At 46.8% G+C, this 15465-nt stretch overlaps 1 protein-coding gene across 2 annotated transcripts; it reads left to right on the forward strand.

Annotated features, from left to right (window-relative positions):
* The first annotated feature begins 11765 nt into the window (after positions 1–11765).
* LOC115460466 (histidine-rich glycoprotein-like) lies at positions 11766–14267 on the forward strand. Of its 2 annotated transcripts, none has more exons than XM_030190224.1 (2): positions 11766–12623; positions 13156–14267. In XM_030190224.1, exon 1 carries the CDS (start codon positions 11978–11980, stop codon positions 12596–12598), a length of 621 nt encoding a protein of 206 aa, XP_030046084.1. In that variant the 5' UTR covers positions 11766–11977; the 3' UTR covers positions 12599–12623; positions 13156–14267. The 2 variants fall into 2 exon arrangements, with proteins under 2 accessions (XP_030046084.1, XP_030046083.1); XM_030190223.1 differs by having other exon boundaries at positions 11766–12548.
* The last annotated feature ends 1198 nt before the right edge of the window (positions 14268–15465 follow it).

Genomic DNA, 15465 nt, shown 5'->3' on the forward strand with positions numbered 1-15465 from the left:
CCAGTGATCACTAACCCCCTCCCACCCCTCCCAAAATGTGATAAAAAATATTAATTACCAACCTCTATGCCAGCTTCAGATGTTACATACTCAGGTCCATTAGAACAGCATGCAGGTCCCTGGAGTAGTCTAGTGTTGGGTGCAGTGCACTGCAGACAGGTAGACCCAGGCTTCTACCTATCCCTACCTGTTACACTTGTGGAGGAAACTGTGAGCCCTCTAAAACTCACCAGAAACCTGCTGTGTCCATAGATAGGTGCCCCCTTCACCTGTAAGGGCTATGGTAGTGTTGTACAACTGGGGGCAGTGGGTTTTGGGGGGCCCAGAACACAAGGTAAGGAAGCAATGTTGAGATGTGTACCTAGGAGCAGTTTATGAAGTCCATTGCAGTGCCCCCTAGGGTGCCCTATTGCTGTCCTGGGATGTCAGGGGGACCAGTCTACTAAAACTCCTGGCTTCTCCTACATCCCAATGGCTTGATTTTGTGCATTTTGCGCTTGGACGTTTTTTGTTTTTTTTTAATGGACCAAAAAACAAAACGTCCAAATCACAAAACATTGTTCAGAATAGTATTTTCAAAAACTAAAGATAGTTTTTCTTTTTTGAAAATGACCTTCTTTCCTATTCAGATTTTGGGCATTCTTTGCAAAACATCCAAAGCTGGACTTAGACATCATATCGAAAATGCCCCTCTATGTGTCATAAGGATAGCATCTCCAGTGGAGTAACGCTGACCTGGTGCAGGGTTCACTTGCTTCACTTTTCAGAGCCCATTTTCTAATTAAGGCAAAACTGACAGTCCTAATAATATGCCTGGCTGGGTTGCCTTTGACAGGGACTTTATCTCATGACCCACTTACAGGTCTGCTTTGAATAACTAATGGATCAAAGTCCAGAGGACTGGCTGCATATGACCTCTGGGGGAACACATTAAAAAAAAAAAAACAGGAAAAAAACCCCTACGTGTATGCAAAGCAAAACCAAACAGAAGTAAGGGTCGACCAAAATGAGCCTCCAGCAAATCAAAGTGTAGATAATACAATCTTTATTGCAAAAGCACCAAACAATAACCTCTGCAATTAGTGATCTGTAGCTAATTTTGTAATTTAGGATTCAACAATCTACTATGATTTCATTTCTGAGCTAGAATCAATAATCTGGAATCCTATCTTTTTCTGAGTTAGGGTGAATAATCTGTGACTTACTTTTTCAGGCCAACAATACTAATTTCAGTCTTCTGGGAAAAAACCTCTTTTAAGTCATCTATCTGTTCATAAAACAGACATGTCTCCTAGCTAATTCATTTTCAGAGTCCGCATCTAAACCAAGTGATCTGCCTGTTATCTACCAAATATTTCTCTGTCATTTATTTTTTATTTTTTTTGGGGGGGGGAGGCCTATTAGAACTTGCAGTTTTTTTATTTTGAGGGCAAATTCTAAGTCATTTACCCATGGAAACAGCTGTTTCTATGGGTAAAAAAGGGATATTTGAAAACTGTCCACCCTAGATGGAGATTAAAGAATTACTCCTGGGAGAATTCTGCGCAAAAAAATTGAAAATTCTACATACTTTATTTGTCATTTTTTTGTGCAGAATTCCCCCATTATAAGGGCTGGCATCTCCCCCCAGGTATGAAATACCCCCCTCCACCACCATCACCACCACTGCTACCACAGGAGTTTCCCACGTACCTGCAGGCATCTACCCCATTCCCATGGCATGCATGCATGCACACACACACACACATACATCAACCTTTTTCCAGGCTCTCTCCCAACATTCTGTCCACTTTTTCCAGCCCTCTCCACACTCCATCCATCTCCCCCCCCCACACACACACTTCATATACCTTTATTCCAGTCCCCCTCTCTGCACACACAGCATCCACCTTTTCTCCAGCCCCTACATGCCCAATCCACCTGTTTTTTTGCAACCCCCACACCACCTACATTTTTTCCAGATCTCCCACACACAAACTCCCTGCCATCCTCCCAGCACATCCACCATTCCAGCGCAGCAAGAGGAGAAGCTTTACAGTAGCACATTGGGCTGCTGCCTGCTCCTCTGCCATTCTGGACCCAATTTTTCCTTTGAGACACACGGGCCTCCATACAGCCGCATTTCTTAAAGGAACCACTGGGGACCAAGGCAGCAGAGGTGGAAACAGCCCGACTTATGGCTGTACAGCTCCTCCTCAGTGTTGCCAGGTGGGCGGTTTTCCGCGACCCGCCGCGGGAAATTTTTGCCCGCGGCGGGTTGCGGTTTTTTAGGCTTCTTTTTTTTCTTTTGGGCGGTTTTCAGGTGGTTTTTTCGGCCGCGGGGGGCGGGGTTAGTGACGTTTTGGGCGGGATTATTAACGTTCTGGGCGGGGCTGATGACGGGGAGGCGGAGCCGATGATGGCGGGGCTGATGATGAGGGAGGCGGGGCCGGTGACGGGGGAGGTGGGGCCGATGACGGCGGGGGCGGGGTTGATGACGGCGGGGGCGGGGTGATGACGCGGGGGTGGGGTGTCAGGGGCGGGGTTTGAGTTTGGGCGGGTTTTGGGCTGGATTTAGGCTGGTTTGGGTGGGAAAAAAATTTTCCACCTGGCAACCCTGTTCCTCCTCTTGCCATGCTGGAGCCGTAAGTGTGCTGGGAGATGAGAGGCAACCAGGAAGTGAATATCTGTGCCACAAAAGCAGACTGCACAGAATTCTGCACAGGAAAGATAGAATTTGCATTCTGTGGAGGTGAGGAATTCTGCATTGTGCAGTAGCACAGAGTTCCCCCTGGAGTAAAGAATGAACATTCTGAAACAGCCTACCTGCATTCAGCTGAGGCTCTCTAGAGCAGTGCTCTTCAATGCAAGGGAGGATAGTTTTCAGTGCTGCTATATATTCTACCAATAGATTGAATTAAACTTTCTGTCTGACCACATGGGTAGTCACACAGGCAAGCTGTGTTCTTTACGTGAACCTTCTAACTTCCTGCCTTTTCAGAAAAGGGTAGAAGGCCCAGGAAAGCTGTAGGACAATAGACATGCCCAGTATATGCAGCTAGTAGCGCTTTAGAAATTATAAGTAGTAGTAGTAGGATTGCTCTTGGCAACAGAAACCCTTCTTTGTCTATGAAGTGGACAATTTGCCCAGTAACAGTGTCTGAATCTCCCACCTCTGACCTTTGCTCTGTGAGGGATAGCCCTTCTAAGTGTGAACAAATGTAAGACTCAGAAATAATTATACAACTTTGCTTAGTCACCCAGAGTAGCACATACAAAGGCAATGATTCAAGTGATTGGTAAGTGCAAGAACCAGAATCTAGAAAATTGCTGCCTTGTACAGTGCAGAAGAATAGGGGAACCTCTGCAGTCCAGTGAATCACAGGAAAGGAGAAGGGGATATCTGAGCTGTTTTGTGTTAACATCACACCCTGTCCACAATCCATGTGGTACAGGTAACACCTAAAGCAGAAGGATAATATATGTAATTCCCAATTAGTTTGGGATTACTAAATCCCCTGTTTACTAAGCTGGGCAGCAATGCCAGCACAGCCCATTCAAAGTCCCTGTAGAGAGTCACTGGGGGGAGTCAGTGACTGGGAGGTCCCCAGGTAGGAGGAAGCCCAGCACAAGGGGAGTGTTTCTGAAATAAAATGCAGAGAGGAAGAGTGACAAGGTGGGGAGGAGATAAAGTGTTTGCCCTGTAGGGGAGCCTTTTTGCCCTTTGTATTTGTTTTTTGTTTTTTTTTTTTGGGGGGGGGGCTTTTGGTTTTATGTTTGAGGGTAAGGGATTGGTGGCTGAGTGGAGACTGGGAGGTCCCTGGGTGGGAGGAAGCCCAGCCCAAGGGGACTGTTTCGGAAATAAAATGCAGAGAGAAAGTACACTAGGAAGAGTGACAAGGGGGGAGGAGACTAGGAGGAGATAAAAAGTGTTTGCCCGGTAGGGGCCGGGGGGGGGGGGGGGGGGGGGGGACATTTTGCCCTTTGTCTTTGCCTTTTTCTTTCTTTTGGGCTTTTGGTTTTCTGTTTGCTGCTGAGTGGTTGCCTGCAAGCCCGGCCCCTGCCAAGTGACCAAAAGGAGAAGGGGGAACCCATTGAAAAGAAGTGAATCCATTGGCTAAAGGAAAGGAGAATTGCTGCTGGGAGAAACAGCGACTGTGAAGGAGAGCTCTGAGTGAGCAGTGAAGAGACCTAGCCCAGGAGCACGGGATAGCAGGGGCGTAGCTAGGTGGGGCCACGGGAGCCTGTGCTCCCGCAAATTTCATCCGGGCCCCTGGTTTGGCTGGCGGGGGTCCCCAACTCCCGCCAGCCGAAGCCTTCTTAAGCGCCGGTCTCCGGCTCTGCCCTGCTCTTCTTTCTTCTTGCTGACGTCCTCGTGCACAGGAGGACACAGTAGACACAGAGGGGCATAATCGAACGGGGGCACCCATCTCTAAGGGCGGCCATTTCTGGGAACAGCCCCGGGAAGGAACGGAGCCAACCGTATTATCGAACAAGATGACCGGCCATCTTTCGTATCGATAATACGGTCGGGGCCGGCCAAATCTCAACATTTAGGTCAACCTTAGAGATGGTCGATCTAAATGTTGAGATCGTTGGCCTTAGAGATGGCGAGCCTCGGTTTTCGCCGATAATGGAAACCGAGGCCGGCCATCTCAAAACTGGCCAAATACAAGCCATTTGGTCATGAGAGGATCCAGCATTTGTAGTGCACTGGTCCCCCTCACATGCCAGGACACCAACCGGGCACCCTAGGGGGCACTGCAGTGGACTTCATTAATTGCTCTCAGGTACATAGCTCCCTTCCCTTGGGTGCTGAGCCACCCAAATCCCCCCCAAAACCCACTACCCACAATTGTACACCACTACCATAGCCCTTATGAGTGAAGGGGGGCACCTACATGTGGGTACAGTGGGTTTTGGGGGGGGGGGTTTGGAGGGCTCAACTCTTAAAACCACAAGTGTAACAGGTAGGAGGGGATGGACCTGTGTCCGCCTGCCTGAAGTGCACTGCACCCACTAAAACTGCTCCAGGGACCTGCATGCTGCTGTCATGGAGCTAGGTATGACATTTGAGGCTGGCAAAAAATGTTTTTAATTTTTTTTTTTAGGGTGGGAGGGGGTTGGTGACCACTGGGGGAGTACCGGAAGGTCATCCCCGATTCCCTCCAGTGGTCATCTGATCAGTTTGGACACCTTTTTGAAGCTTCTTCCTGAAAATAAATGGACCAAGTAAAGTCGGCCAAATGCTCGTCAGGGCCGCCCTTCTTTTTTCCATTATCAGCCGAGGACGGCCATCTCTTAACCATGCCCCCGTCCCACCTTCCATACCCTGCAGAAACGCCCCCTTTTACTTTGGCCGCTCCCGTGACGGACTGCAGTTGAGGGCGGCCAAAATCGGCTTTCGATTATGCCGATTTGGCTGCTCCTGAGAGAAGGACGCCCATCTCCCGATTTGTGTAAGAAGATGGGCGCCCTTCTCTTTCGAAAATAAGCAGGATAGTAACATAGTAGATGACGGCAGAGAAAGACCTGTACAGTCCATCCAGTCTGCCCACAAGATAAACTCAGATGTGCTACTTTATGTGTATACCTGCCCTTGATTTGTATCTGCCATTTTCAGGGCACAGACCGTAGAAGTCTGCCCAGCACTAGCCCCAACCACTAGACCCGCCTCCCATCACCGGCTCTGCCACCCAATTTCCGCTAAGCTTCTGAGGATCCATTACTTCTGAACAGGATTCCTTTATGTTTATCCCACGCATTTTTTAATTCTGTTACCGTTTTCATTTCCACCACCTCCCGCGGGAGGGCATTCCAAGTATCCACCACTCTCTTCGTGAAAAAATACTTCCTGACATTTTTCTTGAGTCAGCCCCCCTTCAATCTCATTTCATGTCCTCTAGTTCTACCGCCTTCCCATCTACGGAAAAGGTTTGTTTGCGGATTAATACCTTTCAAATATTTGAACGTCTGTATCATATCACCCCTGTTTCTCCTTTCCTCTACGGTATACATGTTCAGGTCAGCAATACTCCAGGTGGGGCCTCACCAACGAATTATACAGGGGCATCAACACTTCCTTTCTTCTGCTGGTCACACCTCTCTCTATACAGCCTAGCAACCTTCTAGCTACGGCCACCGCCTTGTCACGCTGTTTCGTCGCCTTCAGATCCTCAAATACTATCACCCCAAGATCTCTCACCCCGTCTGTACATATCAGACTCTCACCGCCTAACACATACGTCTCCCTTGGATTTCTACTCCCTAAGTGCATCACTTTGCATTTCTTCACATTGAATTTTAATTGCCAAAACTTAGACCATTCTTCTAGCTTCTGCAGATCCTTTTTTCATGTTTTCCACTCCCTCCTGGGTGTCCACTCTGTTACAAATCTTAGTATCATCCACAAAAAGGCAAACTTTACCTTCTAACCCTTCGGCAAATTCACTCACAAATATATTGAACAGAATCGGCCCCAGCACCGATCCCTGAGGCACTCCACTACTCACCTTTCCCTCATCCGAGCGAATTCCAAGAACCACCACCCTCTGGCATCTGTCCATCAACCAGTTTCTAATCCAGTTCACCACGCCAGGTCCTATCTTCAGCCTGTCAAGTTTATTCAAGAGCCTCCTGTGGGGAACCGTGTCAAAAGCTTTGCTGAAATCTAAGTAGATTACGTCTATAGCACATCCATGATTCAATTCTCTGGTCACCCAGTCAAAGAATTCAATGAGATTCGTTTGGCATGATTTACCTTTGGTAAAACCATGTTGTCTCAGATCTTGCAACTTATCGGCTTCCAGGAAATTCACTATCCTTTCCTTCAGCATCGCTTCCATTACTTTTCCAATAACCGAAGTGAGACTTACCGGCCTATATTTTCCAGTTTCTTCCCTATCATCACTTTTGTGAAGAGGGACCACATCCGTTGTTCTCCAATCCCACGGAACCTCTCCTGTCTCCAAGGATTTATTAAACAAATCTTTAAGAGGACCCGCCAGAACCTCTCTGAGCTCCCTCAATATCCTGGGGTGGATCCCGTCCGGTCCCATGGCTTTGTCCACCTTTAGATTTTCAAGTTGTTCATACACACTTTCTTCTGTGAACGGTGCTATATCCACTCCATTCTCATATGTACTTTTGCCAGTCAATCGTGGTCCTTCTCCAGGATTTTCTTCTGTGAAAACAGAACAAAAGTATCTATTTAGCAAATTTGCTTTTTCTTGATCATTATCTACATAGCGGTTCGCTGCATCTTTCAGTCTCACAATTCCCTTTTTAGTCTTCCTCCTTTCACTTAAATAGCTGAAGAAATTTTTGTCACCCCTCATACTTCTAGCCATTTGTTCTTCCGCTTGCGCTTTCGCCAGACGTATCTCTCTCTTGGCTTCTTTCAGTTTCATCCGGTATTCCTCTCCGTGTTCCTCTTCTTGAGTTTTTCTGTATTTCAGGAACACCAACTCTTTAGCCTTTATTTTCTCAGCCACTTGCTTGGAGAACCATATTGGTTTCCTTTTTCTCTTGCTTTTATTTACTCTCTTTACATAAAGGTTTGTGGCCATATTTATAGCTTCTTTCAGCCTGGACCACTGTCCTTTCACTTCTCGTACATCCTCCCAGCCCATCAGCTCCTTCCTCAGGTATTCCCCCATTTTACTAAAGTCAGCATGCTTGAAATCCAGGACTTTGAGTTTTGAGTGTTCTTCCGCTTGCGCTTTCGCCAGACGTATCTCTCTCTTGGCTTCTTTCAGTTTCATCCGGTATTCCTCTCCGTGTTCCTCTTCTTGAGTTTTTCTGTATTTCAGGAACACCAACTCTTTAGCCTTTATTTTCTCAGCCACTTGCTTGGAGAACCATATTGGTTTCCTTTTTCTCTTGCTTTTATTTACTCTCCTTACATAAAGGTTTGTGGCCATATTTATAGCTTCTTTCAGCCTGGACCACTGTCCTTTCACTTCTCGTACATCCTCCCAGCCCATCAGCTCCTTCCTCAGGTATTCCCCCATTTTACTAAAGTCAGCATGCTTGAAATCCAGGACTTTGAGTTTTGAGTGGCCGCCCTCCACTTCAGCTGTCATATTAAACCAAACTGTTTGATGGTCACTGCTGCCCAGGTGGGCACCCACTCGGACATTTGGCACACTATCCCCATTTATGAGCACCAGATCTCGCGTCGCTTCCTCCCTCATGGGTTCCATCACCACTTGTCTGAGCAGAGCACTTTGAAAAGCATCCATGATCTCTCTACTTCTTTCCGATTCCGCAGATGGAACCTTCCAATCTACATCCGGCAGATTGAAATCTCCCAGCAACAGCATCTCTCTCTTCTTTCCCAACTTTTGAATATCTGCGATCAGATCTTTATCTAGTTCCTCCAATTGTGTCGGAGGTCTGTAGACAACACCCACATGGACAGAGGTTCTATCGTCTCTTTTTAAGGTGATCCATATCGCTTCTTCCTTTCCCCAGGTCCCTGTCATTTCAGTCACTGCGATATCATTTCTCACATACAGAGCTACTCCTCCACCTTTACGACCATCTCTATCCTAGATTATAACCTGGTATGTTTGCATCCCATTAATGGGAACCATTGAGCCATGTCTCCGTGATTGCAACAACATCAAAGTCTGCCTCCAACATCAGGGCTTTGAAGGTCATGAACTTTATTGCTTAGACTGCGAGCATTTGTGGTAATCACTTTCCATCTACATTTAAGTGAAATTTTTATCTTCTGTTTCTTTCTATGGAGATCTGCTGCTGGCACTCTTTGTACTCCATTCTGGTTTTTTGCCAGCACCATACAGCTCTCATGATGGCCAAATTCATGCACTGTTTTCAGGAGGCTGAGTGAAAAGTGTGAAAGTTCAGGCATCATTAAGATTCACTTCCAACTCACTTTGTGATGCCAGAAGAAGACAGAATAACTGTTCTAGAGGTGGTTCTGCAAACAATCCTCTGGTGAAGGCAAGGAGGTTTAATAAGACAGGAGATACCCTGATGTCACAAGCCAGTTCGCACAGCCAGGGGCGTAGCCAGACCTCGCGGTGGGAGGACGTCAGCAGGAGAAAGAAGAGCAAGACAGAGCTGGAGGCCGGCGTTTAAGAAGGTTTCGGCTGGCAGGGGTTGAGGACCCCCGCCAGCAAAGGTATTTGTTTTTGCGGGGGGAGCAACAAGGCAGTGAGGGGAAGCGGCAAGGAGGTGAGGGGGAGCGACGACGAGGTGAGGGGGAGTGGCGAGGTGGTGGGGGGGGGGGCGAGGCAGCAAACTAAAATGTGCCCCCAACCCTGAGCTCTGGCCCCCTCCCACCGTGAGGTCTGGCTACGCCCCTGGCTGTGAGAACTGGCTTGTGACATCAGGGTATCTCCTGTCTTATTAAACCTCCTTGCCTTCACCAGAGGATTGTTTGCAGAATCACCTCTAGAACAGCTATTCTGTCTTCTTCTGGCACCACAAAGTGAGTTGGAAGTGAATCTTAATGATGCCTGAACTCTCACACTTTTCTCTCAGCCTCCTGAAAACAGTGCATGAATTTGGCCATCATGAGAGCTGCATGGTGCTAGCAAAAACCAGAATGAAGTACAAAGAGCGCCAGCAGCAGATCTCCATAGAAAGTATGGAGAGAGGGTGTACTGAGGGAAGAATCAAAGGACCACACTTAGAGTAAGCAGCATTTCAGAAAATATGTACAAATCCAAATTGAGATATCTAGGTCAAGGCATCTTAAGTTTTACTAGCATTTTAGCGGATCTGCTGATGTAGAATCTGTTCTAACATACAAGAAAGAGGAAATATTTTTTCACTGAAAGAATAGTTAAGCTCTGGAACTCACTGGTGGTAATAGCATTTAGCATATCTGGGTTTAAAAGAAGTTTGGAAAAGTCCATAGTCTGTTATTGAGCTGGGCATGGGGGAAGCTGCTACCAATCCCAGGGCAAGCAGTTGCTTCCCCCATGTCCATCTCAATAACAGTCTATGGACTTTTCCTTCAGGAACATGTCCAAACTTCTTTTAAACCCAGATATGCTAAATGTTATTACCATTTCCTCCAGCAGTGAGTTCCAGAGCTTAACTATTCTTTCAGTGAAAAAATATTTCCTCCTATTTGTTTTAAAAGTATTTCCATGTAATTTCATCATGTCCCCTGGTCTTCGTACTTTTTGAAAGTACGTCCCACACCACTCAGAATTTTATAGACCTCAATCATATTCCCCATAACATCTTTAGCCTTTCATAATTCCACTATATCTTTTTTTAAGATACAGAGACCAAAACTGAATGAAATACTCAAGGTGAGGTCGAATCCCTTTCCTAATAATTCCTAGCATCCTGTTTGCTGTTTTTGCCGCCGGCGGACACCTGATGTCACAGAATCTGGTATCCTTTGAAAGGCGGGATGGCGGTGGAGGGGGGTACGTCAACCACTAGGTGAGATCTTTCCTAATCCCTCAAGTGGAAACTCCTCAGTAGGAGCATTTTTCTGAAACCTAGATATCCCAGGTAGCAGATGTAAATAAATCCATCTGTTTCGATATAGACATGCATTCCTCTTTGAAAATGGGATTACACACTTACTTTTAGCCCCACCCTAGTCCTGTGCAGAATAAGCCCAGCCCAGGACTCCTTGCACATTTTCCGTTTTTAATGTGTGTATCCCACCCACTAACCTTTGTAAAATTGGGATTTGATGTTTACATGCTATAAATGTCTAAATGCCTATTTATGCAAGTCTAACATGCCTATAGAACTTCTAAAATAAGTACCTTAGCATCAGTATGATCCACCACTGGCCCTTGGCCCTTACACTGAAGAACATTGAAACAGAATGTTAGGAATTATTCAGAAAAGAATGCAGGCTAAAACTGGGAATATCATAAAGCTTTTGTACCAATCCACAGTGCTTTATCATTTTATCCCAAAACAGGTATAGAAAAGTGGTGTGGAACAGAACACGTTAATAAAGAATAATTTGCTCTACCAAATATTGCTAGAATCTGGGGGCACACCACGAAACCAGTAGATTTAAACCAAAGTTAAAAAAATATGTTTTTCTGTCAATGCACATCATATAAGCTATGGAATTAATTGTAAAGTTTGACCACATTTTTGGAAGGAAGCCACATGGAAAGGTCCTGCTGGTTGGAGTGTACTGAGTACTCGCATGTGGTCTCAACTGGCCACTGTCAGACAGGATGTTGAGCTATGGGGCAACTGGTTAGAATATGTCACTTTTAATATTCTTATGAGCTCTTTTTCTTATGCTTAAATCTATACAACTTTTTCTATGCCAGCCCTTTCTTTCCAAATCACCCAAATATAGCACATTCAGCTTCTCCATAGGAAGCCCTTGTTCTTGCTGAGGCCTCACAAAAACTCAGCCGCAGAGCATAATCTATCATTTGAAAGGGAACGCACCGCCGCTCCCCACCCCACCCCCCACCTCAAAACCAAGAAGCCGTGCAGAACTTTAACCTTGGTCCTGTGGCAGATGGCGACACCTTGTGGAGAGGTAATAAAAAGGCGGGAAACCATTTATTTTCTGGTGCTAAGGGTAAGGGAGATGGTTGGGAGGAAGTACCAATCTCCGCCTCCGCGGTTGCCACTAACAACGGGCGCGGAGGGCCTCAAAAGTAAATACACTCCCTCCCCCACCCGGTCCTGCGGCTTTCTATGACGCGGCCGCCGCGCGCCCCTACCTCACAGTGGCCGGCGTCACAGACCCTGCCGCGGACTATAAAACCGGACGGCAGCGGGGCGCGCGCCGATCAGTTGTAGTTGAGCGGTGGAAGGAGTAGGAGGCATTCTCCGAAGCGCAGATCTATTCGACATCTTTTTTTTTTTTTCACTTACCCTTCCCCTACACGAAATCCCCCTCTCCTAGTTTTTTTTTCCTCTTCATCATTAAAGTCCCCTTGAAGGTGGTGGTGGTGGTGGAGGGTGTTTTGATCGTCGTCGCTCGGGGAACGGACCGCGCACGTTGCCCGCGCCAGCAACCATGGATGCCGTCCAGAGCCCCGAGGTGGACGGCCTTAGGAAGCAGAACGTGCGGCTGCTGACAGAGAACGGCGAGCTGCGCAAGATGATGGCCCTGATGCAGGAGAACCTGGAGCTGAGGTACGCCCTGCGCGACCACGATAACCGCGCCAGGACCCTGTCCCCGCCTCCCCACGGCAAGGAGCAGCAGCACCACCACCACGAGCGCCACAACAAGGAGCACCACGAGCATCACAATAAGGACTACCACGAGCATCACCCCAAGGAGCACCACCACCACCATGACCACCACCCTAAGGAGTACCACGAACACCACCCCAAGGACTACCATGACCACCACAACAAGGAGCACCACCACCACCACGACCACCACCCCAAGGAGTACCATGACCACCACAACAAGGAGCACCACCATCACCACGATCACCACCCTAAGGAGCATCACCACCAGGGCAAGGAACACCACCACCACCACCACCACCATGGGATGGATGTTTGCCCCTCCGGCAAAGACACTCCCTTTTCCTGCGGCAAGGACAGTCCTCCTTGTGGCATGAAAGATCTTATGCCAGGTACACGGTCCCTAATCCTCTGGCCCCCACCCACTACGTCCCTCCAGTAACAGCAGAGTACACAGTGGAGGAAAGGTAGGTGGAGGCCCCTTCAGGAGCACCATCGCTTTAGGAAAAGCATTTTGAGGAAGGGGATTTGGGACGTTTTATGGGTGCTGAACATCTTGGGGGTGAGTAGTATAGCAAATGGTGCCCCCTAAGTTGGGCATTTCTGGGCAGCCCTTTATGGAGAACAGAGAATTAAAAGGTACAATGTGAATGGGATGGGGGGGGGGGTATTGATTATATTAAAGGAGAGAGAGTTGGGGAATTCTGTTATGACAACCTAGGTCACAGCATAATGTGGGGAAGGGGAGTTTTGAGATGATCCCCTAAAATGATATGTTTGTACTCTGTGTGTTTTTGGAGGAGCGAGGGGGTTAAGAAGTAATCCCTTTGGCCAATATAGGATGTGTCCTAGCCTTTACAGGTCTTATATTTTACATTGTGACATATTGATTGTGGAAGTATTTGTCCTCCCCATCATCAGCTTTCTAAAATATGTGGGGGATGGTCTGTGGGAATATAAATTTACAACTGTTTATATAGTACTACCATTTTTTTTTAGGACACAGGAAACTCCTGGAAAGCCTTACAAAGCTCCAAGTACAGGATGGGAACAATAACCTTCCTAAAGATCTTCATCTTCAAAGGATGCTTGCAGATTATATTGATAAAAAATAGAGCCTCCAAGAAGATTTACATACCCTCTCCATTCTTTTTATTAATTAGAAAAAAATCCTGAACAAAGATTCACCTGAATTAGAATTACAAACTATCTGAATCATAGAGAGATGGTATTGTATAAATAAAGATATCTTGACTCATGTTGTGGACAATTTTTTTTGCCTCAGATTGTAAGCCCTTTGGGGGACAGAACCTTGGACTATTAGAAAGGCATGAGCCAAATCTCAAAATAAAATTGCTGTGTTAACAGCCAACAGTTCAGTACATAGTTTCTGGTGTGGGTTACACTTCTAGTGGTCATTGTTGGATCAGTGGAGAATCCTTACAAATTTTCTCTTCCATAATCTTAGGTGTGCACTTGTATTAAACAGGAAGGTAGACAAAATTGCAGGTGCATGAGTGAGGCACTATACTTGAAAAAATATGTGACCTCTGGGAAAACCTACAGCAGTTCAAACATGTAACTTTTGCAGACTGCTTATGAACCCACTCCATGTTCTATTACAAACTGTTTGTGCTAGCAGACTTGCAAAGTTGACTGCTACAGCAAAATCAAGGAACTGTTTTTTTATCATTAAAAAAACCCCACAATGGCCATAAAGAGGACTAAAGTCTTAGAAGTACATAAAGTAACCCCCAACAGTACCTGTTACAGCAACAATTAACACTATACCTCCCCTCAAACAACTCTCCCACTAATCTTGCCCCGCCCCCCAAACAGGCTAAGATCCAGAATCTATCCTGGGAGTGCACCCAGTAGAACACAAAATGGCTACCCAAATGACTGAAACATAGTCCAATTTCTGGCTTTGAACCGTCAGGGGGCCCTGTTTACTAAGGTGCAGTAACGTTTTTAGTGTGCACTAAAAATGCTAGCACGCTTATATCATGGCTTAGTAAACGGGGCCCCCTAAAGAATAATTTCTTTGTGCAGGGAAAATGTAATATGTAGTATTGAATCATTTGTTTGTGCAGGAAAAGTGTAATACAGATATGCAGTATTGAGAATTTTTACGGTATCCTATATAATAATCCTCCAATGCTCCATGTCTGGCTGCCTGGGTTCGTAACATCTGACGTCAGCCAGCCTCCAGCGTTCCATTCCCCCTCACTGTGCCGCCCTCGCATCAAGACGTAATGACGTCAAAGGGCGGAACAGTGAGGGAAGGGAAAGCTGGAGGTGAGCTGACGTCAGGAGGGATGTTACGGAAGCCAGCGCCAGCCAGCCAGAGAATGTTCAGGTACAAATCGAGGGGAAGAGAATCGCAGGACATTGAGGGGAGGAAGGGGAGGGCAGAGCAGAGGAGAATTGATGGGATGGGAGGACAGTAGAGGAGACAATCGCAGGGCAGGGAAGAGGAGATTCGCTGGACATGGAGGGGAGGGCAGAGGAGAGAGAAAAAAAAAAGCTTACATGACAGCCTTCCTAGGGCCCGTTTCATTGTTGAGGAAATGGGCTTGGTTCCACTAGTATGACATAAAAGGTATTTGCTTGTGGATGTCCACCCTTCATGTAATGTGCACTTGATCCACAACCCAGCGTCGTAGCCACAGATGGGCCTGGGTGGGCCAGGGCCCACCCACTTAGGACTCAGGCCCACCCAACAATAGCACACGTTTAGCAGTAGCTGGTGGAGCTCCCAAGCTCTGCCAGCTGAAAACTTCCCCCTGATGGTAACAGAAATGCTACTCTCCACGATACTGGCACCTGCGCATGCTCAGTTTTCAGCACATGCCTGCTGCAGACTGCCACGGTGGAAAGAAACATTTTCCTGCCAGCTGAGATTTTTTGGTGGTGTTTTTTTTTTTTTTTTTTGGGGGGGGGGGGGGAGAATATTTTGTGCCTACCCACTTCTTGCCTAGGCCCACCCAAAATCTCTTGTCTGGCTATGCCCCTGCCGCAACATTTCTTTAGCTGTTTGGGGAAAAAATGCTATCTAGAGCTATCACCCAAGTTAGAGCACTGCATCATGAAACTGAGGCTTCAGATACCCCATTGCCAAACACTAGCCAGCACCCGTTAGTGTTTAGAAACTGAATGGCTTACTTATATTTTATTGAAGTAACCATAGCTCCACAAAAACATGAATTAATCCTCATTTCCATAAAACAGATTGTAGGATATTCTAAATGCAGTAAGGTTCTTCCTTTGGATATAATATATCCAAAGGTCAATTAGTTTGGTGACCAG

The sequence above is a fragment of the Microcaecilia unicolor genome, chromosome 1 (assembly GCF_901765095.1).
Source record: "Microcaecilia unicolor chromosome 1, aMicUni1.1, whole genome shotgun sequence".
Lineage (NCBI taxonomy): Eukaryota > Metazoa > Chordata > Amphibia > Gymnophiona > Siphonopidae > Microcaecilia > Microcaecilia unicolor.

Excerpts from the sequence above, each read along its gene's own strand:
- LOC115460466 (XM_030190223.1), top strand. The coding sequence starts at position 11,978 with ATGGATGCCGTCCAGAGCCCCGAGGTGGACGGCCTTAGGAAGCAGAAC. Across the intron at positions 12,549-13,155 it reads CATGAAAGATCTTATGCCAG|GACACAGGAAACTCCTGGAA; the intron begins GTACACGGTCCC and ends ATTTTTTTTTAG.